The sequence below is a fragment of the Ambystoma mexicanum genome, chromosome 7p (assembly GCF_040938575.1).
Source record: "Ambystoma mexicanum isolate Mex_15411 chromosome 7p, UKY_AmexF1_1, whole genome shotgun sequence".
Taxonomy (NCBI): domain Eukaryota; kingdom Metazoa; phylum Chordata; class Amphibia; order Caudata; family Ambystomatidae; genus Ambystoma; species Ambystoma mexicanum.
Genome location: NC_090939.1, coordinates 596,872,574 through 596,896,687, shown reverse-complemented (window position 1 = coordinate 596,896,687; position 24,114 = coordinate 596,872,574). Strand labels below are relative to the sequence as shown.

Here is a 24,114-nt window from a genome sequence, read left to right as displayed (position 1 = left end):
CAATTGTGAACATTGTGCAAAAGGGGTCTGAGCCTAAATGAGGGAGATACATGGTCTGAGCCCGATGGAGCAAGACCAATTGTGAACATTGTGATAAAAAGGGGTCAGAGTCTGAAGGAGGGAGACCCATGATGAACACTGGAAGCGAGAACTTGTGAATGTGAAAATCCTGATAAGAAAGGAACTTGGGTGCTTGTTTGTTATGACAGGCCCTCTACAGTAAGAGACTGTAATTGGGAAAAAGGCTTTGGCGGAAGGCCCTGTTGCCTATGCTTTGAACTGTATCCTTGTGTCAGAGAAGCCAGAGTGTATGTAAAGCTCGAACTTGCCATCTTACCCCGTGCTGAAAATGTTGGGAAGGGAAGCCAACTGCTTAACTATCCTGACATATTATTTCTTGAACACTTTTCTTTTTGAATACACTATTGTCCCGCACCATTTGCATTTAGAAGTAAGAATTGGCAATAGGTTTATTAGTATAGACCCTTTTATTTTGACACAGACTCGACTAGGCCTGTTATTATTTGATGGTCCTAGAACGCCTATCTAAGCCTAAATCTAAGGATGGGAGCAAGCTACCAACCCATTGAAGTTCAATAACACCCTTGAACTATGAACACTTGTGTTTGCCTTCACTGTTTGATACCATGCCTTCCTTACAGTAGGCAGAGCTGGCCCTTATCAAAGGCTCACATCCATGGCCCCAGATGCCTGTCTGTGCCTGTCCGGACCAGGAAGGTCGTCAGTCTCACCTGATACTAGGGTATGTGCCCCATTCCAGCTTCACTCCCCCATTTTTCTGTCTAAATTGCTGCCTTCACATAGCACGGTCCAATCCACTAGATTTCTCCCACCGCTGCTACCTCCACCTCAGAACCATCATCATCACTTTACTCCCACCAACCTGGCTCCTTGCTCAGTCAAACTCATGACTTCCCAAACACCCTGTCCAGGCCTCACCAGATGTGCTCATCTTGCAACATGCATTGTGCCCCCCTCTACACCCAGCTTCCCCCTCCCCCAACACCAGTGGCTAGAATGACTCATTTGTGTTCTCGCACAATAGGACCTAACCTCACCTTTAGAATCTTTAAGCCACCTTGCACTTCTTTCTTCTCTGAAACCTACTATCAGAGACCTTATTGCCGGTACGGTCCACGCGCTTCACCCTCCCCAACACTGAAATGTGCACTAATCATTCTCAGATCTATCCCAGCACACACCCTAGACATACTTTACCTCATTACAACTAACAACCTAGACCTCCTCATCCTCTCTGATGTTGGTTACATGCCACAGCCAGACTGACCTCATCTATCGCTGGCCACCTTGGCTATACCAACCACAGCAAAGATAGACCCGATAGCAGAGGCGGGGACGTAGCCATCCTCTTCAAAGAGTCTCTTTGTATCAGAGAATTCTCCTCTATCCAACCTCAACTGGATGACGAAAGTGGTGCATGGTGCATTGGACTCAATAGCATCAAGAGCAATCCTAGGGGAGGTGACCGAGAACAACGCCTATGCCAGACAGAGGCCAGACTGATTTGCAAATACAGAACAGTTGCATTGGTCCCAACACGGAACACGAGATTAACATTTTTCTATAGATATGCTTCCTTATCTCCTGTCATTTTGTACATTTAAACCAAGTGGTTGGCCCATTGTAGTGAGCACAGACATCAGTACTGTGACTAGCTCACCATATTGATGCACACACTAAAGCACTCCCTGTATATTCTTTTAAAAATTGCCCATGTTCTCTATCCTGTGGGAAGGGTCATTACTAACCACTATGGTGTGTGGGACTATGTTTAGTGAACATAACCATTATGTACTTGTCAATAGGCATACATTATGGGATGCAGTACACATACTTTATCCTGTATTCCATTCACAATTCAATGTTCGATCCCATATTTGGCTTTACTTACATGTTTTGTTCCTACTTTCGGACATCGGATGGTAGGCTAATAGAGTTCTTAGCTCTAAAGGATGACATTAGTACTGCTCCGGTTATGATAACCTGTTGGAGGTAGCTACCATTTCAACTTATTTGATGTATATAGTGGGGTTAGAGTACTCGTATACAGAGCTATGGATTCGATGTATGGTTATGCTGTTGATATAGATGAGCTTTGTAGTTTTAATGATCAAATGTTATTATGCCCACACTGTAACTAGAGTGTATTTTAATTCATATTGGAACTTTTTTAAGGTTGCATTTCAAACTCAGCACTCTGTCGGTTTTATTGTGGAACGCTAAGCACGTCAGTGACGCTCATCATGTCACACATGCATGTGTGATGTCATCAGAGGTATTTAGGCTTTCGAGTTAGCCAATCTGGACGCAGAACGCCGCTTTTTCCCTCTTGGATCACAGTTCCTAATCCACCCGTTTTTATTGGTAAGGAACAGCGTTTGTGGAATGTGAAAGGTGCAGCCACTCATCTGGTGGTTCCAGTTAGTTTTAGTCGACATGATTTTCTTTTTGTGTTCAAAAGTTGTTATGGGGTTTAACTTATGAAACTGTTCATGGCATCGACTGGAAGTGCTTGTGAGTTGCAAATCCATGTTGCTTTATGACTGATGGATGATGCACGTATTAGATAAGGTGGATAAGAAACAGGGGCAGAGCCAACCTCAAAATTCTGCGGGCTGGATGGCAGTTTTGAGCAAAGCAGAGATCCTTCCTGATTGGGACCCCTACACCCAACGTCTTCCCTTCACTCTGGTATTTTTCCGTGGACTCTCCCCCTGCTCCCTCTTCTGAAGTCGGAAACCTCTGAGTCCTCTTCGACTCCTCTCTCCTTCCTCCCTCACACTCGGGACATTGTCAAGGAGTCCCACTTTCAGCTCTTCCTTCTCAAAGGAATTCTACCTTTTATCACCTTCCTGCAGAAGCTCAATGTTACCCAAGCCCTGGTTCTCTCTAGGCTTGACTATTGCGGTACAACGTCCTTTCATCGCAGGATTAACCCTGGCTGGGCTTTTCTCAGCGGAAATTCTATAAAAAAAAACTATCGAATTTTTGGGGGGGCTAAAAAAATATATATATTGGGTGTAGGTATTCGGGTATATAAAACATTAAAGGGGATGGGGGGCTTAGGGGGAACCCCACCCAAAAATAAAAAATTGGATTAGTTTTTTAGATGGAATTTCCACAGAGAAAAACCCAGCATGGTTAATCCTGCGACGAAATGAAATGGAACCGACTATTGCAATAGCCTCCTCCTGAATCTACCTTCTTCCACTCTGCGACCCCTCCTGCTAATCTAGAATAGGGAAGCAAGACTTATCCTTGGCCTCAGGCCCAAGGACTGCATCTCTCCTGCCCTAAAATGTCTTCACTGGCTCCCAGTTGCTTCACAGATTAAATTTAAATCTCGCTGTATTATCCACAAGGCTGTCTGGGGCCAGGGACCACACTATATGCAACTCTCTCTTACTAAATATTCCACCACTAGACCGCTGTGCTCCTCTGGCACCAACTCCTTGTGTGTAAAGCGTTTAGCTAAACAGAGGGCAGGATGTTGATCGCTTTCCTCTGCTGGCTCCTTTCTTTGGAACAGCCTCCCTTTCCCTCTTTGTCTTGAGCAGGACTTTCTTAAATTCCAGCAGATCCTCAAGACCCTCCTCTTTACCTCTTCCTCCCCCTCCCACCCTCTCCTCTGCTAATCTCATAGTTGCTTGTTTGCGTTCAGGCCCCTTATGCATCCTTGGGGCCCTGACCACCCACACTGAATCACCCCAGCTTCTGTCTATCCTCAGCAATTGCTTCAGCTCACCCTCCACCCTTGGAGGTTTGCACTTACCTTACATTGCACTTCACCTGCTGCTCACCCATCAGCACCCCAGCACCTATCCCATTCCCTCTCCCTTCTGCACTTGCACGTACTGAACACTCACAAGGCATAGTAGGTTCGCCCCCCCCTAACTGTATTTAATATTTGTTTTATGTATTTCAATTGTTTATCATCCCTTGTCCCCTCCCTATTGCCCAGTGGGCACTCTGCCCCTCCATACTTATCACAAAGACTTGAAAAAGCATACTCTACAAGACTTATCCATTCTGCTTACTGCCACCGCCTTATCATTCCCAGATTCAAGCATTCTAGAGCAGGTGGTTCCAGCTTCCCTGTCATCGCAGCTAAGCACTGGAATTCCATGCTGATCTCCCTGCACTCTGAGCCTTCATACTGGGCCTTCAGAAAACAACTAAAAACATGGCATTCGTCTAGCGTTCCTCTTCTGCTTACCTTATCCTGACTTTACTTCCAATCCCTATGTCCTGTAACTAGCTCCTATATGCCCTTGGCTTAAGCACGCTTTTATAAATGCAAAAAAAAAATACATAATGTTATATGTATTGTGAACATGTGTTCCACCAGACGTCACCCTACATTGGACCCCATACTGGGAAAATCGCTACAAAAGGTTTTTTGATTTTTTTTTTTTAAGGCAACCTGTGGAAATTTCATTGAGACTGAAGGTCATTGGTTGTTTGATAGGGAACTTTATTATTTTCTATGAGCCACCACTATGCTGTGCATGTTTGCTTATCGACAAAGTTAACGGCAGTGTGTATATCAAATAATTGCGCATACTGCAGAAATTGTAGCCTGATGGATAACTGTACAGTAGCTGACAACCCCTGCTATTCAATGTGAATATAAATCTGAGTAAATGTTAATAAAAACTAATGGCTATTGGGGAACATATCCTGCGTAAAGCTGTCCAAAATATTTTATGGTGAAGGGGGGTGTTGATAGTTATGGAGGTGTTGAAGGCTTGTATTGTAAACTGAGAACTGATGGTGAGAATGTGTCATGGAGCAATGTCAAAAAGTGGCTTTCGGGTTAGGAGTCTTATGCGCTATACAAGTCGGTCTGAAAAGATTTTAAACGACGAATGAACATGGTATCTGACATCAATCAACAATGGCAGGCAGATCATATGGATATAAGCCAGTTCCAGGGGTCAACATTGGCTTCTGCCATATTTTAGTAGTCATCGATGTCTTATCAAAATATGCCTCTGCTGAAGCCTTAAAGGACAAGAGAGTAATCCTTCACACTGAATCATTAATCGAGTGCTTTGTTATCCGTGATGTAATTTGTTCTGTTCTACGATGTTCAATGTATGGCAGATCATCCTAGCTGTGTGTTTTCTTTTCTCTATTCTATTTCTCTTTGAATACTATTGAGTAGCCTTTATGATTACATGATAGCAATGTGCTATTTTTGCCTTTAGGCCCTATCCTTACGCACATTATATATATATATATATATCTGTTTGTGTGTCATGTGGGTATGTCTATGTATATATAGCATTAATGGTATTGAATTCCTAGTGAGCCGTGTATATGACAGAGGGCCATGTAGGGAGAGTTATTATGGATGATTTCAAATTACTGCCATTTACCTTTGTCTGTACCATCAACCCACTATCGCAAGTCATAATGCTCGATGACTGTGTTACACTAGTTCTGGAGTTATGGTTCTCTCATATGCAACGCTTGGCACCGCTAGTTGGTTAATGAATGGTTCTGTTTTTATAGGGCTACATAGTTGCTCACCTTATAGTTATTTATTTTACATATGTTCTTCTTTAAAATACATATTTGATTTCTGGTAAGCATAATTACAGATGTACATTAGTAATTGTATAATAATATGGTTTAATAATCCCATCAAAAGAAGCAAGGTACTTGCACATACATATAAAATTAGAGCTAACTTATCTTGAACAAAATGTATAATGTTGAGGAGTCTAGCTGCTATCATCAGAAGTCAAGGGGAGTGTCTGTACTCTTCCGGCACAATTTACAAATGGTGTTGGGTAAAGAAATTGAACATGAGGGTAAGCACATTGTAATGGCGATCACTTTAGATGGGAAACCGCTTTTACCTGTGAATATTTATGCTCTGAACACAGACCAGGGTAATTTTTACCTAGCGATTGGGAATGTCTTAGACACGTTACAAGGAGAGAGTATTATCATGGGAGGGGATTTCAGGCAAGATCAACAGACAGTCCGCCTCAGAAAGGGGGAAATGCTGCTCTGGAACTAAGGGATTTAATGCAGACTTGGGAATTGATAGATCCATGGCAAATGCTGAATCCCGGTGCTAGGCAATATACATTTTATTCAAACTCCCACAATACCTCTTCACGTATTGATTATGTTTTCGTCTCCAACAGATTGATGCCAAACTCTTTTATAGGGGATATAATTGTTTTGTATCATGCAGATGTCAGCATGTCCTTGGTATTGTTGTTGGCTGATGTGAAAAGTTACAAGGGTTGGACACGGATGAACTTACAAATTACATAAACGAAAATAAGGACTCCATAGATTTTTTGGGGGAAGCTTTGAAGGCTACTATCAGAGGAAAGATCATTAGTTTCTCATTGCATCTTTAAAAGAATCATAGCGTGTGAAAAGGAAAAATTAGGAAGTTCACTTAGAGAGGCAGGACATTTTTTTTTGATGATCCCTTAGATAGACATAGAGAAGGAGTTCTTCTCGCCAGGCAGAAGCTGGATCGCTGGTTAACATGTTAGAGAATCGTATTGGGAATTTGAGGAAAAGGCGGGTGCGCTATATGCAAGAAGGCGTAAAAAGATTGAGGAAAGTAATGGCATTCTGTCTATTGTTACAGATGATAATGTGGTCTTGACTAAAAAGGCTGACATTAGGGAAGCGATTTTAGACATTTCTGAAAAGTTTTGTATATGGCTGAGGAATCGGGCATTGAAACTGACAAATTAGAATTTATAAGGGGAATTGAAGTGCCTGTTATGCATAATACTGATGTTGAAATGCTAGACATAATGCCTACAAAAGAAGAGTTGTTTAGCATAATGAAGAATCTGTCAAGAAATAAAAGTCTAGGTTCTCGATAGCAGGTTACTAAATGTGCTGCAGAATTCTAAGTACTCTTCTGTTGGATGTATATTTATCAATTGTAGAGCTGGGAATTCTCCCAGAGTCTATGCAATTTGCCCTAATTACACTAATTCCCAAACCAGGCACAGACCATACAAATTGAGTGCATTATAGACCAATATCCTTGCTCAATGAGGAAGTCAAACTGTTAGCAAAAATTGGCGCTACTAGACTGAGCTTAATATTGCACCAAATTATTCACTGCAATCTGACTGGTTTTATACAAGGTTGGTTTAGTTATAGTAACATGAGGGAAGTGATAGATGTAATTCATCTAAATGCAAATTCTCATGAACCTCTCATGGCAGCGAGTGGGGACACTGAGAAAGTATTTGATTGCATCAATTGGACGTATTTGGAATTTATATTGGAGAGGCTCTGCTTTGGCTCTGTTTTTATGCGGTTCTTTCATGCTGTATACAGTAGGGCAAAAGCGCAGATTCTGGTGAATGGTTTTAAATCCGCTGTTTTTAACATTCAATCCGTCAAGGATGTTCCTTATTTATTTTTGCCGTGCAACTGGGCACTGGTTACATGAGGTACAGTTGATCAACATGATGGTAGCGCGTATCAATGAAAGGAACAAGTTACTTACCTGTAACTGTTGTTCTCCAGCATGGGTCTGGCATGGATTCACATGCTCATGAATATTCCCCGTCGTCAGGCTGGGAATCCTCGGTAAAGAAAAAACCAGTATCAGTTTCGTTTCTGATCTGACTTTCGTAGTAATAACCAATCACTGGTCTCTGCGTCATACTGACCACAGCTAATGACTGCCCTCTACCTAAGCCCCACCTCTGGCAGCCATCTTCAGATTTGGAAGCATGTGAAGTGGTAGTATGACCAAGTGAAGAGCCGCAGAGGGGTAGGCGGGAGGGTTCGCATGTGAATCCATGCCAGACCCATGCTGGAGAACAGTTACAGGTAAGTAACTTGTTCCTTCTCCAGCATGGGGTCTGGCATGGATTCACATGCTCATGAATAAAGAATACATAGCAGTACACACATGCACAACCACGGGAGGTGGCAAAGGCTCAATATTAAGCATCACATCAAACTCAACATTAAGCATCTTACCTCCTCACCAGGCTCACCTCAGGCGAACAGGTTGCGCAGCACTGCTTGGCCGACCCTGGACTCGTCCCTGGAATCCCGTCGACGCAGTAGAACTTCGTGAAGGTGTGCGTAGACCTCCACGTAGCAGCCCTGCATATGTCCAGCAGGGGCACACCAGATAGGAACGCTGTGGTAGCTGCGATCGCTCTGGTGGAATGGGCTCTCGGACGGCCAGGCAGCGGTCGGTTTCCCAACCGGTGACAGTACATGATACAGCCGGAGAGCCATCTGGAAATGGAAGCCTTCGAGAGAGCCTTCTCCTGATTGACAGGTCCAAAGTTCACAAAGAGTTGTGACCTCTTCCGAAAACACTTCCTGCGGTCCACGTAGAACTTCAGCGCTCTAGCCACATCCAGCGAGTGCAAAGTCCTCTCAGCCGGCGACGAAGGCGACGGGAAGAACACAGGCAACACCAAGGGTTCGTTGAGATGGAAGTCCGACGGTACCTTGGGCATGAAGGAGGGGTGCGTCCTGAGCACTACCCTCGTGTCGTGAAAAGTCAAGTACGGGGCCTTGCAGGAAAGGCCCTGGATCTCTCCCACTCGTCGTGCGGAGGTGATGGCCACAAGAAACGCTGTTTTCCACGACAGAAATTTCAACGGAGCTGAGTGCAGAGGCTCGAATGGAGGTCCCATGAGCTTGGTCAGCACCACGTTGAGCTCCCACGCCGGGGCCGGAGCCTTCACCGGGGGGGGGGGGGTGGCATTTAAGAGTCGAGGACGCCCTGGCCTTTGCAAGAACCTCTCTGCAGTCGGCCGGTATGTCGTATCCTCCAAACTCTAGCGCTGCAGGAGCCAGGCCTGCAGGTTCAGCGATTTCGGGTCGTGGTGGAGGATGGCGCCTCCTTCTCTGGAGAGTAGATCCGCGTCCACCGGCAGCTAAGGTCCAGAAGGTCCGGGAACCATATCTGCCTCGGCCACGCAGGTGCGACGAGGATCATCCTGCACCGTGACCTCTTGAGCTGGTTGACGAGCCGGATTAGCAGTGGCAAAGGAGGGAACGCGTAGAGGAACAGGCCCTCCCAGGGGAACGAGAAAGCATCGCCCATGCTCCTCGCCTGGGGAAACCTGCTGGCGAACCTCCGGCACTTGGAGTTCGTCGCCGTCGCGAACAGATCTGGGGTGTGCCCCACCGTCGGAAGAGGCGATCCACTAGATCCTGCCGTAGCTCCCACTCGTGGCACGAGCGCAGCTCCCTGCTGAGTGAGTCGGCAATGGTGTTTTTTATCCCTGCCAGATGAAACGGCACCAGAAATATCCTTTGGGCGATGGCCCAATGCCACAGGTCCTGCGCCTCCTTGGACAGTGCTGGGGACCTGGTTCCGCCCTGTTTCCTGATGTAAAACATGGTGGTGGTGTTGTCGGTGAAGATCCTCACCACCTTGCCCTTGAGGGATGGAAGGAAGGCCCTGAGGGCCCAAAACACTGCACGGAGCTCCAGGACGTTGATATGTAGGGATTTCTCCGTCGGGAGCCAAAGGCCTCTTGCGTGCAGATTTTCGGTGTGCGCTCCCCACCCTTCCAGGGAGGCATCCGTGGTCACTGTCTCCTGGTGGGCTGGGGTCTGGAAGTCCAAGCCCACCGTCAGATGCGCGCGGGTGCCCCACCACCGGATCGCTCGTCGGAAACTCTCGTCGAGTGTGATCCTTTCCTCGAAGCTGCCCGTCGTTTGGATCCAGCGCGGGTCCAGGAACTCCTGCAATGGGCGCATCCGGAGCCTGCACATGGGAATGAGGTAGATGCAGGAAGACATCATTCCGAGGAGGGACTTGATGGACCTCACCTTGGCCGCGTCGGCCACCAACATCCGCTGCACCTTGCCCAGGATGGTCCTGGTCCTCTCCTCCGACGGGGAGGCCAGAAGGGACACTGTGTTGAGCCTCGCTCCCAGAAACAGAGCGTCTTGCGCGGGTACCAGGTGGGATTTGGCGTAGTTCAAGGAGAATCCCAGGTCCGTGAGAAGTTGGACGGTCCTTGCCGTGTGAACCACGGCGAGCTCCCTCGTCTTGGCTCGGATGAGCCAGTCGTCCAGGTAGGGGTAGACGTGGACCCCCTCGCGGCGCAGCTGCGCCGCCACCGGTGCGAGGCACTTGGTGAATACCCTGGGTGCCGACCGTAGTCCGAAGGGGAGGGCTTTGAACTGGTAATGACGCCCTTGGACCACAAACCTGAGGAATTTTCGGTGCCCCTTTAGGATGGGAATATGGAAGTAGGCATCCTCCAAATCCAACGACGACAGGAAGTCTCCTTCCTCCAGCTGACCCAGGGCGTGCTGGAGGGTGACCATCCGGAACTTCTGCGCCTTGATGAACTTGTTCAGACGTCGCAGGTCCAGGATGGGGCGCCATCCCCCCGTCTTCTTCTTCACGAGGAAGTATCTCGAGTAGACTCCGGAGCCCCGAAGCCTCTTTGGGACGAGTTCGATGGCGCCCTTCCTGAGCATCGCTTTTACCTCCAGGAGAAGTTGAGGGACGTGAAGTTCTTTCCTGGCCACGGGGGGGACGCGCGGGCACCTTCTCTGGAACTCGAGCGCGTGGCCCCGGGCCAAGGCGTCCAGCACCCAACGGTCGGTGGAGATGGACTCCCACACGCTGACGAAGCTCGCCAGCCGGCCTCCCACCGGGGTGCTTCGGTGGGGGCCCGACCCCACGGCCGGTTCAATCCTGCTTCGACGAGGCTTTGCCGCCTTGACCTCCTTGGCGACGACGGCGGGGTCCGCCAGACTTGCCTCGTCCTCTGTAGGCCTCCTGAGACAACGAGCGGGCCGCTTGACGGTAGGTGGAGAAACCGCCGCCGGAACCTTTGGAGGCGCCCTTGCCTCCGCTGCTCCGAAAGGGCGTCCGTCGTTGTTGCAGAACTCCCAGGGCCCGGGCCGTCTCAGTGTCCGCTTTAATGGCCTGAAGGGAATCGTCCACTGTTTTCCCAAACAGGTTGTTCCCATCGAAGGGCATGTCCAGGACTCTGGTCTGAACGTCTTGACGGAAGTACGTAGCCTTGAGCCATCCACGCCGCCTAAGGCAAACGCCGTTGCCCAACTGGCGGAACCCAGTGTCGGCGATGTCCGTCGCAACGGTAATGGCGTGGTCCGAAGCCACCTCACCTTCCTGCAGGATCTCCAGGGCCTCTGTCCTCTTGTCGTCCGGCAGGAAGTCCAGCAGGGGAGCCAGTTTGTACCAGAGCTCCCTGTCGTAGCGGGCCACGATAGCCAAGGCGTTGGCCGCTTTAATCGTCGTCGCTGCCGACGAGATGACTCTGCGTCCCATAGCGTCCAATTTCTTTCCCTCACCGTCCGGTGGGGAAGTCGATGTGGAGGCCGCACCCCCCCCCGCTTTCTTCCTGGCCGCCGCGGAGACGACGGAGTCCGGGGTAGGCTGCGCCCGGAGGCACAGGGGGGCCGTGTCCGGGACCCGGTACTTCTTCTCGTACCGGTCTCTTCTAGCTGGCGTCGTGGAAGGGTTCTTGAGGAGGGTGAGGCCCTCATCCCAAATGTCGTCCAATAGAGGCACTGAGAGGACCGTCTTCCTCTTGGCCTTGCGCCGCTGATAAAGGAAACCTTCCTTCTTCTTCTCCTCAGGGCAGAGTTGAAAAAGCTCGGATGCCCTGGTGATCATGGAGTGGAACGATCCAATCTCGTCGGGCGGAGTAGCCCTGGTGGGAGGCGACGACGGTACATCCTCGTCGTATACCTCGTCGTCCGTACCCGTCGCTGCCGTGTCAGTCCCCGTATCATCCCCTCGGGTGGACGGGGAGGAGGGCTGGACGGGGCGCGACGGCTGAAAAGGAGGTGGAGGGTGGATCCTTCTTTTCTTAGTAGGGGGAACACCAGAAGGTCCCGGTTCTGGGTCCCCCGATGGGAGAGGTTCCTCCGTCGGCAACGGTAGTCTCGTCCTTATCTCTGAGCATAAGGACTGTATAGCCAACAAAATGGCAGCCGAGTTGTCTTGCGGTGCTGGCAGAGGCGAATCCGACGGGCGATCAGGGGCCCCGTCGGGATCCATCCCGACGGGCCGGTCTTCTTCCACGCCAAGGCCGTGGCTTAAGACCTCGACCAGTTCCTCCTCCGAGGTTGAAGCTGAATCTACGACGACGCCCTGCCCCCCCTTTCTCTTCCCCTCGGGGGATTTCATGGGGGTCCTATCGATGGGCACAAAAGAGGACTCCCTTCGAGGTGGCAGGGAGACTCTGAGCCCCGAGGTCGCCACCACTGGTGTAGCCCGACAGGCTGAGCCAGGGCCGCCGCGACAGTTTCGATAGAGGGCTTGGCCGGATGGATTAAGGCCTTCACCACCTTAGGTGCGCTCACCGCCTTATCCTTGAGGGGGGGGGACACCGCCTCGCTCCCCCTCCGCCTTCGAGCTCGACCGGGGCCTCTCCAGGAGCTTCGCCGGGTGCTCGGCCTTCCTCTTACCCGACCCAGAGCGTTTGCTCGTGGTTGATGGTGCCGGGGAGGGTGCGCCCTGCCTGGCGCCCGTAGAGCCCGACCGTTCGGCGCTCCCGGTGCCAGCGGACTCGCGGTGCTTGGCCTTATGTTGGACCCCCGTCGCCGGGGCGTCCTCAAAGGTCTTAGAAGACCGCTCAGATTTCTTCTTTTTTTTGAGAAAAAACGTGAAAAAATAGCACTAACGCTCGAGAGCAATAGCACGAGGATCCCAACACATGAACGTGCGGTAAAAATCTGAAGATGGCTGCCAGAGGTGGGGCTTAGGTAGAGGGCAGTCATTGGCTGTGGTCAGTATGACGCAGAGACCAGTGATTGGTTATTACTACGAAAGTCAGATCAGAAACGAAACTGATACTGGTTTTTTCTTTACCGAGGATTCCCAGCCTGACGACGGGGAATATTCATGAGCATGTGAATCCATGCCAGACCCATGCTGGAGAATGTCATGTTGCAACGTCAGGGCATTGTGGTGGGATAGAGGAGTCAGCAAAGTGTCATGTTAGGTGGAGGATCAGTCAGTTGAAAAGCCATGTCTTAAGTTGTTTCCGGTAGGATCTGTAAGAAGGTTCTGTTCTGAGAGTAAGTGGTAGTGAGTTCCAGCGGAGGGGGGGGCAGTGCCAGGGAAGCCTGATCCACTAGCTCTAGCTCTTTTGAATCTGGGAATGACCAGCTTGTGACTGTTGCAGGAGCCTGAGAGTCTAATATGTTTAGTCTGGGACATTGCGAAATGCAGGTTGGTGCATTTTTGGTGAGGCGTTGCTGGGTGATGGCCAGGGTCTTAAACTTAATACAGTCTCAAATTGGAAGCCAGTGGACGTTTCTCCTGTGGGGAGTGATCCGATTGTATTTTGAGAGGTTAAAGGCAACCCTGAGAACATTGTTTTGGAAAACTTCTAATTTGTTAAGGTTTCGTTCAGTGATGCCGGCGAGAAGAATGTTGCAATATTCCGGTTTTGCTCCGATGATGGCTCGTGCAATAGCAAGGCGTTTGTCAGGAGTGAGCAATGGTTTGCAGGCCTTCAAGTGTTGAGGTGTGGGAAGCAGAAGAGGTGCTGGCATTTACATATCATGCTGAGGGAAGTGTTGAGGTAGACACCTAGAGTTTTGATAACTGGGGATACCGGGAGTGTTCCCGTCAATCGGGAATGAGTGGTAGGCTGGCTCGAGTTTGGAGAGGGTGGGGTGAGTGCCATTGATTTGGATTTCCGTTTCATCGTTGTTCAAGCAGAGACTGTGGGATGCCATCATAGCCTGAATTGTCTTGTAAATGGAATTGAAATTGGTTGTATCTTCTATATAGGTACAACAGAGGGGTATAAGGATCGGGGTGTCATCGGAGTAGTTATTGTAGGAGATACCCATGGAGTGAAGGTGGTCAAGAGGGGTTTGGTGTAATGTTGTAAAGGGTAGGGGAGACACAAGATCCTCGAGGGACACCATAGGAGACAGGAGTTGGGGCGCGGGGGTGGAGGGTGAGAGTTGCTGATGTAGAACTGAGAGGATCTGTTGACCAGAAAGGGGGCAACCCATTTGGTGGCGAGAGAGGAGAAATTGGGGGCTGTGCTGAGGTGATGACAGTGCGTGTTGTGGTCAACCAGGTCAGAAGCAGCCAAGAGGTCCAATAGAAGGAGCAGGGCGACTAGACAAAACTCCTCCCGCAGAGCAACACATCATTGCAGAATAGAAGCTGCACTTCTGAGTCTAAATACTTAATATCTTTTAGAATCATGCATTTGGAAGAACTCGGCTATTACAATTGACAATAGCATTTTGAAGTGGCGCTCCTGGCTGCGTCCATGCATTTGGAAACCCAAACATTTACTTGAAGGCAATGCATTACTGGACTTTGGCTTTCTGAGATTTAAATACAAGCTACTTCCCCCTTACCCCACCCGCACATCTATGTTTTAAAATGTGCATACTTACCTAACCAATTCGGTACCAGAGTAGGTGAAATTAGATTCAGTGAAATCTACAGTATCGTGTTAGGTCATGTAAGTGAATAAGAGCAGGGATGGGGCTCAGGTAGAAGTTGAAGAGCAGGGGGGATAGAGAGGTGCCCTGTGGTACCCCATTGGTGACAGGGCAGGGGCACAAGGAGACAGGAGGAACAATGCTGATTTGTGATCAGTTACTGAGGAAGGAGTAGATCCACTTTAATGCTGTGTCCCTAATGCTGAGCGAGTGGACTCTCTCTGTGAGGATGCGATGCTCGATAGTCAAAGCCCACTAAGAGGTCGAGGAGGATAAGTGCGGCATAGCCTTCTCAGTCTATGGTTCTTTTAAGGTCATCCCAGATATGATTCAGTTCCTCGAAGGAGTCTAAAGCCGGACTGGGCGGGGTAGAGTAGGTGGTCGGATTCGGTGCATCAAAGACTACTGTCAATGTTTTATGTGAATAAGTGTTACGTTAAAGGATATTTATAGCATGCACTATCGCCACTGGAGTGGTCCCCTGGTGCAAAAAAAGCAAGAGTATAGGGTAAGTTAGTAGGACTGAGTGGGGGGAAAAAAGCATAAGAGAGCTGTGATGTGCTGTTGGCAGCTTCAGTTCGGTTTACACCGTTCGCTGAGCTTAGGTTTGATTTTTCAGTTGGTGGTTGTCATGTGCTGTTGTGCAAGGCTACGTGGGTTTGTTTCATTGTTGCGGTGTAGTGAAGTTTGTGCTGTTTGTTGTGCTGCATAGGTATGGTTGTGTCTTGTTTAATGTTTGAGGGGTGTAAGCAGAGGGATGAGATTTATTAGTGGGTTGGTTAGTGGTGGTGCTTCATCGTACATACTCTGCTTTGGTCACCGGATTACGCGACCCTGCCTGTGTCGCTCAGTGTGGTGTGCTGGGGGGTGGTCTCCCTCCTATATTCTGTGCAGAGTGGTGGGTCAACTGTCGTCCACCCACCTCCCACCACCTGTGTTCAGATTAGTGGATGTCTAGGATGCTTTGGCCCTACCATATCTAGATGTGCAGTCGCCAGCCGCTATTGACTCCCTGGGCCCCTTGGGGGGGGGGGCAGGACCTCTTCCCTGTGCCCTTGAGCTCCCTGGGACCTGTGGTTTATTTTTTGGTCACCACACTTTCCCCTTCCACTCAAATGCCCTCTGTCTTTGGTTTCAATCTAGCACACTTCCGTCTCTCTCCCTAGCCTCCCGTAGGGCCCTCCCATGTGAATGGGTGCACCTGGGGCTCACTCCCACTCAGACGTCTCTCCACCTCCCTGCACTTGGTTGTGGCAAGGTCTAGTCCTTCGTCTTGCCATATGTGTGATCATTCTGAGCATGGTGTGTTGCTCATTCGTTCTCCATTGAAGAGCCAGGTTTTTAGGAGTTTTCTGAATTTTAGATGGTCATTCATGTTTCATATTTGTCTCAGGAAGGAGTTTCACGTTTTTGCAGCGAGGCAAGAGAATGCTGATCCACCATGTTTTTTCATTGCCTATGGTTTAGGTTCAAGGCGGATGTCGTTGCTGGATCTGAGTGTTTTGGTCGGCTAGTAAATGGTGATTTTCTTTTGTAAGAATGCTGCTCCTTGGCCGTGGATTGCTCTGTGCGTTATGCACATTGTTTTGAATGTGATTCGTTTTTTGACTAGCAGCCAGTGTAACATCTTTAGCGCTGGAGTGATGTGGTCACTTGGTGAGAGTTTGAGGAGAATTCTGGCTGCTGCGTTTCATATACATTGCATTTTTTTCAGTAGATAATCTATAATCTGGCATTCGGAGGTAAAGGCTGTTGGTGTAATCCATCCTGCACATGTTGAGGGCGATGATGGCTAGTATTTTGTGCGTGATGGCGATGAATTGTAGAATATTTTCAATTGTGTGTAGGTGGAAGAAGCATTTCTTGATTATTACTTGCGGTTGTAGGGTTGGCTCATTGTCCATTAGGACTCCAAGGTGTTTGACTATTTTTTATGGTGTGGGAGTTGTTCTTCGTTCTGTTGGCCATGGGATGTATTGGTTTTTTCCTTGGTTTTTGGATGTAACCATGATTTCTGTCATGCCTGGGTTGAGTTTGAGGCTGTTGGTTTTCATTCATTTGTAGAGTTCTTTCACACAGTCTACTAGCCTTGTGTTCTCCTCTTGTACTACTTCGATTTTATAGATGATCTGGGTGTCATCTGTGTAGTTGTAGCAGGTGAGGTTGTGCCTTTTGGTGAGGTTGCTTAGTGGAGTCTGGTTAATGTTGAAGAGGAGTGGGGATGGGGGGACTTCTTGTGGTACTCCACAGGTGGTATCCCATGGCTCAGATTTGAATGGTGTTATTCATACTGTTTCTGTTCTTTTGAATAGGAAAGATTTAATCTAGCTGTGTACCATGTCAGTGATCCCTATTTCTTCCAGTCTGTTGATGAGGATGTTGTGGCTGACTGTGTCGAAAGCTGCAGGGTGCTAAAGTAGTATCAGTGGTGAGTTTGTGTTGGAGACTGCATTGGTCTTTAGGTCATCCTAGCTAGAGAGGAGTGTCATCTGTCCCTTTCATGGGTCTGAAGCCGGCTTGTGCTTGGTCCAATATTGGTGTTTTTCTACATGTTCCAGGATTTTTTCTTATACGTAGGTCTCTAGAAGTTTTGTTGGATAGGGAATTTTTGATTTCGCTCTGTAGTTGGAGAGGTCTTTGACATTGCCCGTAGTATCTGTGAGAAATGGTTTGATGTACACAGTTTTGGAAGTCTATGGTACTCTCCCTGTTGAGACCGTTTTTTTAAGAGGTTTCTGTGGCATTCCAGTGGTGTGCCATGTGTAAGGATTTATTCATAGATGTCTGGTGGGCAGGGGTCCGTTGGGGAGCCTGCTTTTTCGCTATGTTTTACCAGCTTGATGGATCTCGCTACTGATATTTGTGTGAAGCTTTGCTGCTTGTTCTGTGGTTCCAGGGTGGGTGGGGCATGTTGCACAATCTGGTTGAGTGGTCTGGTTTGTATGATCCAATGTATCTCTGTGCTTTTATTTTTGAAGTGGTCTGCAAGGTTGTAGCATAGTTTTTGTGAGGGTACCAGTGTTGTTGCTTCAAGGTGGGTTTCTCTGCTCATTTATGTTGTTGAAAAGTTATTTTTCGATGTTGGTAGCTTCCGTGATTCGGTTATCATAGTATTTCTTTTTGGCTTTGTGAATTTCCTTTTTGTATACTCTGATTTGTTTTTCATAGTTTATTATTTTTGGCTGGTTGTAGTTTTTCCTCCATTTTAGTTAGTTTCTGATTTGTTTTTTCATTGGATTTAGGTGAGGTGTAAACCATTGTGCTACTGCTTTCTTTTGTGCAGGGATGAAGGGTTTTTCCAGGGTGATGCTGTCTATTGTTTCGGCAATCCATTTCTGGATTAGGTCTGCTCTTTCGTCTGTCGGTTCCATCCAAGTTTGTGATTGATGGTTTCGAGGATTCCAGTTGATCTTTTAAGTTACTACTTTTGATGATATTCCAGTTTCTTTTCCAGATTGTGGGAGCTTTTGGGGTTGAGTGGGTGTTTTGGCTGGTAGCTGGATCACAGAGGGTATGATGAGGTGGTCGCTCCATAGTATTTGTCTTGGTTGCCCAGTTGAGATTGCCAACAAAAAACGGAAGATTGCGTTGAGAGTGTGTCCTGCTGCGTGTGTCGCTCCTTTAACCATCTGGCGTAGTTTCATTGTCTCAAGTTGCTTGATTTGTGATTTGTGTGAGTTTGTGTTCTTCAAACCATATGTTGAAGTCTACTATTTGCATCTGTATGTTTTTCTTGAAGGGGAATGCAGAGAAGAGCACATGTGGCCCAAGCAAATTATGTCTAAGGGTCTATCTGCTGCAATGATGCACAAAAGGTTTAGATACCCCTTCCATGGATCAAAGTGCACAAGTTCAGAATCCCTTGGCATGCAGTTTTTTCATTCCCTTTCTGAAATCACTTGCCGTTATTAATTGATACAGAATTGAAAAAAATATGCTGCTGTATTGAAATATGTGCTCCTATGTTGCCCACCTTTTTAGTTTCTTTTGTTTGAATTATTTGTTGGGTTGTTGTGGGTTGAGGCCTACTTCGAGACAACTTGCTCAGTACATTAAAATTAAAATGTGACTAGTATATTAAGGCTTAGTTTGTGAATAGCTCTTCAGGTTGTAACAAATGTACCCCATATTTAAGCTATTCATTTGGTTTTAGTTCTCTTGGCGCATTACATTTTTGCTATCTTGAACCTTCCATCTTGCATGCATTGACTTCTAAATTATATATATTTTTTCTACCCTTTATTGACATGTCTAAATTTTCTAACGGTGTCTTTATTACAATGTGTGGCATTGCATTGGTGGTCACCCTTTAAATCTCGTTGGTTAGAATTTTGGTTGGGTTATTGTGGGTGGGGTGACCAACTGATAGTGTAATTTGTATAGCGCCTTTCACCATTGGTATGGTCCCAACGAACTGTAGGTTGAAAGCCCTTGGGGGACAGAAGTCCAGATATGGGAAATTTGTCGGAGAATTATAAAATGCGTGTGTGCATTGGAGCCAACACAAAGATGGGTGTGGGTTGCCAAGTCCCTGCTAGTAACCCATGGCGAGCAGACATGTGGATGGGTGCAGAGAGAGAGTGTGCAAGAGCAGGTGAATCATTATGTGTGCAGCTAGACCAGATTTGTATCGTGGGGGATGGTTGCATTCTAATGACAGAGGTGTTGTGCAATGTGTTTTAGATTAGTGCATGATAGCAGATGCATGCAGGTGGGTGGGTGTGCCTTTGGCTAGTATCCCTGAGCATGGAGTGTAATATGCACAAGTGTGTCCTGGCTGGTTCTTGGTTGTGTAGATGCAACTGTATTCAGAAGGGGGTGAATTTGCTCTGCTAAATTCTGCCCATTGGCTATATAAATGCAACTAGTATAATACAGTATTGCTTACTCTTAAATATTCATCTAGATGGAAATACAATGGCTACCCTCAAAATTAATCTAAATGTAATATATTGGCTAGCTTTAGAGTGCAGCGATATTTCAAAACGATGCTGAGAATCATGTGGTAGCGATAAGGTAACAAAGTAGTGGCAGGATTTAGAAACCGTAGCACTGGCTATGTTCCCATTTCTTGTCACCTTACCTGTTTGTAGCAGTAGACGGGCGATGGAGGTGGCTTGAGGAGGTGCCCTTTGCCGGCTGCCATGGGACTCGCTACTAAGAGTGCTTCCTGGAGATGGATGGCCCTATCAGGGATGGGGTTGGCAGAAGTGGGGCGGGAAGATTGGCAGGGGAAAGGAAATGGAGGGTGGAGGAGGCTGTGGGAGCCTCAGCCAATTGCTATGAAGATGGGATGAGAGGGAAAAAAGGACACGCACAAAGGACTAGACTGCAAAGGCAGTGCCTTCAAGAGGCAATCCAGCACAAAAACGCATTGGAAATCACACTAAAACGCAGGTAAACCTCTAAAATAAAATAAAACACTCTGTAAAACTCTGGCGCGTGTTGAATAGGATGGCTATGGATTACTAACAGGCAGGAAGGGTAAAGCACTAACAAAGGACTCCAAAAACAGAGGACGGGAGATGTTGACCTCCTGTAGAGAAGCCGATACTGCCTCTAGGCTGGTTGAATAGTCTTCCAATCCGTGACACAGCAAAGAAATCACACACATATTAAGGCAGCTCAACCTTTGTAGTCTCATTTTCTTTTTTTATAAATACATTCACAAAACCTCAAACATTGTTGATGGAAATGTAAAGGTGCAAACCCGCCTGCTGCACTATTTTGCCCTATCATGCTTATCATCAATGTGTTGGGCGTTCAATCAAACCTACCATGAAACCACGTTCAACAAAGAGTTGCCCCTCCCCAGTGCCTCCTGGGCAGGACACTCTGTTGGCAATCTGCTCATGATGAAATAGAAATGTACCACCTATTCCTTGTTAAAATATTGTCTCCATGCACTTTCCGAAACATCTGTGGGCATACTGCTTGTGTAGAGCACACTTTCTGTCTGCAGCCATATATTGGTCCGTCATTCCAATTCCTTTTGTGAGCTGTTGATGGGGGTCACCTCAAATTTTCTGCAATACGATTGAAATGAGATGGCACCACTTAATAGCCTGAGGCGCTCTTACCAATTTTTCATTATACAGAGAAGTTTTATTTAAGAAGGACAATTCAGAAATGCTATGTCACTTGGTTTTCCATTTTCGCTCAGACTGCAGCCTCCTTTTCTGAATATCATGTCTTTAAACTGATTAATGTTTAAACGTTTTCCACTTCCTATTTAATTTCAGATTGTTCACCGAACTTTAGCAGCAATGTTGGGATCCCTTGCCGCACTGGCTGCGTTGGCTGCAGTTGGAGATGTAAGTTGGCTGTTCCATCAATTTGCCATTTCGGTGTACCCTAAAATTGCCAAAGCGATGGTGCAGTTATATGAAGCACATGAAAAACAATTGGAGAGTCAATTACTTTGAACTGTTTCTGCAATATTACCCCCTCTTGCTTATGGTGCTTGTAAAGGTTTGTTTGGAATGTGCTGCTTTCTGTGCTAGTGCTGCTGCTTGTTCAGAGGTGGACACTGGATGCATACAAACACTGTTGAGGAATGGAGCTTTGCAGTTAATTTAAAAAACGATATTTGGCGGGGGTATTTTGAAAGTAGAATACCCACTGGAGTGCGGCAGCATCATTGACTGTTCACAATGAAGCGAGTTGGTGGAGATGATCAGTAACAATTGATCCCAAGCACTTGCACATTGGGCTCCTGACTGGATCTTAAGAATTCTTGATCTCGTGAATGACTGATGCCTGTCACCGGCACAAATCCACGTCTCTTGACACCCAGCCATTCTTTTATGATTCCTGCAGTGCCTGTTGCTGGACCAGCACACACAGGACCGAAGAACCTTGTGATCCACCCAGCATAAACCAACGCTGTGGCGGTAGACCTCTAGAGATCAGCTGCATGGGTGTAATTTTAGGGGGGGACGGGGGTGTTTGTCCCCCCAATTTTCATGGCACACTATTTTGTCCCCATTCATTTGGCTGGCGCACCTTTTCTTCAGATGTCATGTCCCCCCCAACATTTTCAGCAAAGTTACTCCACTGATCAGCTGTGCCTTGTTATCAAGTCCCTTAAGTGGCAACCCCTTCCTTGCCTAGTGTGCTGGTGTTTCCCCTGCTACTGGCATTTTCACAGCCTTTCAGTAACGCTCCCTTTCTGCTTCCCCAGACCTACCAGTTTGCACAGCGTAGTCCTTCCTGCCGTCCTACAGAGGGAGTTCTCCAGCTAAATCAAGATGCTGAGATACTGGGCAGTTCACAGAACGTGTTCCTCCTCAGTCAACACAGTGGGACTATACATTCCACTCTTATGGATCCGAGGAAGCTCTCTTGCCCCAGCATAAACAATTAGTGACTACATTACATGTCTTCAACCCAAATTATAAAGATAAAAGAAAGCGAACAGGTAAATTAAACCTCTAACCAATAATATAGAAGTAATACAGGAAATAGTAAATGAGAATACTTCCTGACATTGCTGTACTTCAGTAACATTTGGACATTGCTTTTTTTGTCATGCCAAAAGAGCCGCTTTATCACCACATACAATCACTATTTTGGCACAAAAATATTCCTAAAATGTAACCAATAAAGGAATCATGTAGTGCCTCCTTGTCCTTCAGCAGGGGTTATTTATTTATATCACTTGTATAGCACAATAAGCCCGTAGGCATCAAGGTGCTGGTTACAGGCATTCGAATTCCAGAAGGGTTACATTGTGCTGAAAGAGTGCGGCATCTGTACTGCAGATTGATCAAGCATTTCATAATATTACTTTGGTGAGCAGCAAAAATACTGCGAGGCTTGGGTGAGTCGGTGTCAATGTTAGGTGAGCTGGGTTAGGGCTCCCAGATCCCTTTGGTGGCTGGTGTTAGTGGCGGTCAACCGAGAGGTAGCTGCTGGCTTGGGGAAGGAAGGGCATGTGGCAATTTCTTCAGAGAACCGTAGGGTCTTTAGTGGTTTACGGAATTTGAAGAGAGGCTCTTCTGTTCTCAGCCCAGGTGGTTGGGCATTCCAATTCTTTGTGGCTATGACCGGGAAGCTTTGACCACCTGATCTTTAGCATCTGAATCTGGGGATAGTAAGGCGTTGCAGGTGGGTGGTGCGTGTGGGCCGTGCGGTCTGCGCTTTTTTGAATTTCTGCAATAGGGAGGTGCTATATTGGAGATGCATTTATGCGCGATGACTAGAGGTTTGAAGAGAATGTGCCCTTTGATTGGTAGTCTGTGCACGTGCCTTCCCGCTTCCGAAATGTGTTGCCGATTGGGAATGTTCAATGCGGCCCTAAGAGCGTTGTTCTGGATAACTTGTAGTTTGCTAAAGTTGAGACCAGAGGTGCCAGCAAATAGGGTATTACAATAGTTGACTTTCAAACCTACGAGGGCCCTAGCGATGGTCAGGCGATGTCACTGGAGATGAAGGGTTTGCAGGCGTTAATTAGTTTGGTGGCATTTGCTGGTTATGTCTCCACACGCATGATCTGGCAACAATGTGCATGTCATGGGCTGAAAGGTAGTCTTGTATATGCTTAGGCACACATCCTTGCCAGAGCCGGTGGACCAGACATTAAAACTTGCATGGGAAACCCTGCAGGACCTGTGGGCTTGAACTTCACCACCATTGATCTCATGTTAATTTTACTTTCCCATTGTTAGTTGTAGTATTTCTTTGGGCGGAGTTGGTCGCAGAGTCTTTGGGTCTGCACTAGAGAAGGTTCACTTTTTTTGGCTGCCTGGGCAGGGCCCGGAGGTGAGGGTCCTCTCTTTCTTGCTTTCTCGCTGTGCAGGGGTGATTAAACAGGAGGATAGTGAAGATGATGTACGGGGTCAAGAGTTGATGGGCAGTCGTGCCGTAGGGGGCTGGTGCTTGCCTATATTCTGTATTGGAAGCAAGCTCCTCTGTGAATCTTGTGATGATTGTGATGGTTGTGAAGGATAGGGGGTCACGGAACCTCCCGTGTCTGTTTTGGCGCCGTCAGGCGGCAACCGCCGATACTCTCCAGCGAACGGAGTCCAGCATCACAGCATTGAGGGCGAGTTCCCACGCCGGCTTCCTCGCCCTCGAGAGAAGCCCGCAGCTCCCTACGCCGCACCGGAGTCCACGCCCCAGCAGAGAGCCGTGAACTTCAGAAAATGGCTCGCTCGTTTCCTGGAGGAGCCCGCGGCTCGCGGCGTCACTGCCACCAGAACACTCGCAAGAGCTGCGTAGCGCCGGCCTCCTCCAAACCCCACGACAGCCTCCTCGCTTCTGAGAGAGGCCCGTGACTCCCCACGCTGGCGCTTCCGCACCAGAGCACCCACCCCACCAGAGAGCCGCGAACTTCAGACAACGGTTCACTCACTACCTGGAGGAGCCCACGACGTCACCACCATCTGACCACCAGTGAGAGTTGCGATCTCCGGACCTGTACAGCGCCCCCTGAGCCTGTCGGCTAATTACGGCACACGAAACACCGGCATGAGCGGACTGTAGTCCCCCGTCAAGCCTTGAACAGCCTTGGAAATGCTGAACAGGCACACACTATGGCTGTGACACGAACGAGGAGTGGTCACATCCACTACAACATCATCAAATAAGTGACACGGGAGCGACACTGCACCGCCTTTTGCTGACACACCC

The 24,114-nt window shown here is 47.8% G+C and overlaps 1 protein-coding gene across 2 annotated transcripts in view; it reads left to right on the top strand.

Moving 5' to 3' along the window:
• Positions 1–24,114, top strand: part of OCA2 (OCA2 melanosomal transmembrane protein) — a 1,377,074-nt gene that overhangs the window by 603,626 nt on the left and 749,334 nt on the right. For both annotated transcript variants that reach the window (XM_069636602.1, XM_069636601.1), the window contains one exon: positions 20,724–20,795. In XM_069636602.1, the coding sequence (XP_069492703.1) occupies positions 20,724–20,795 (72 nt within the window). The remainder of the gene's footprint in view (positions 1–20,723; positions 20,796–24,114) is intronic.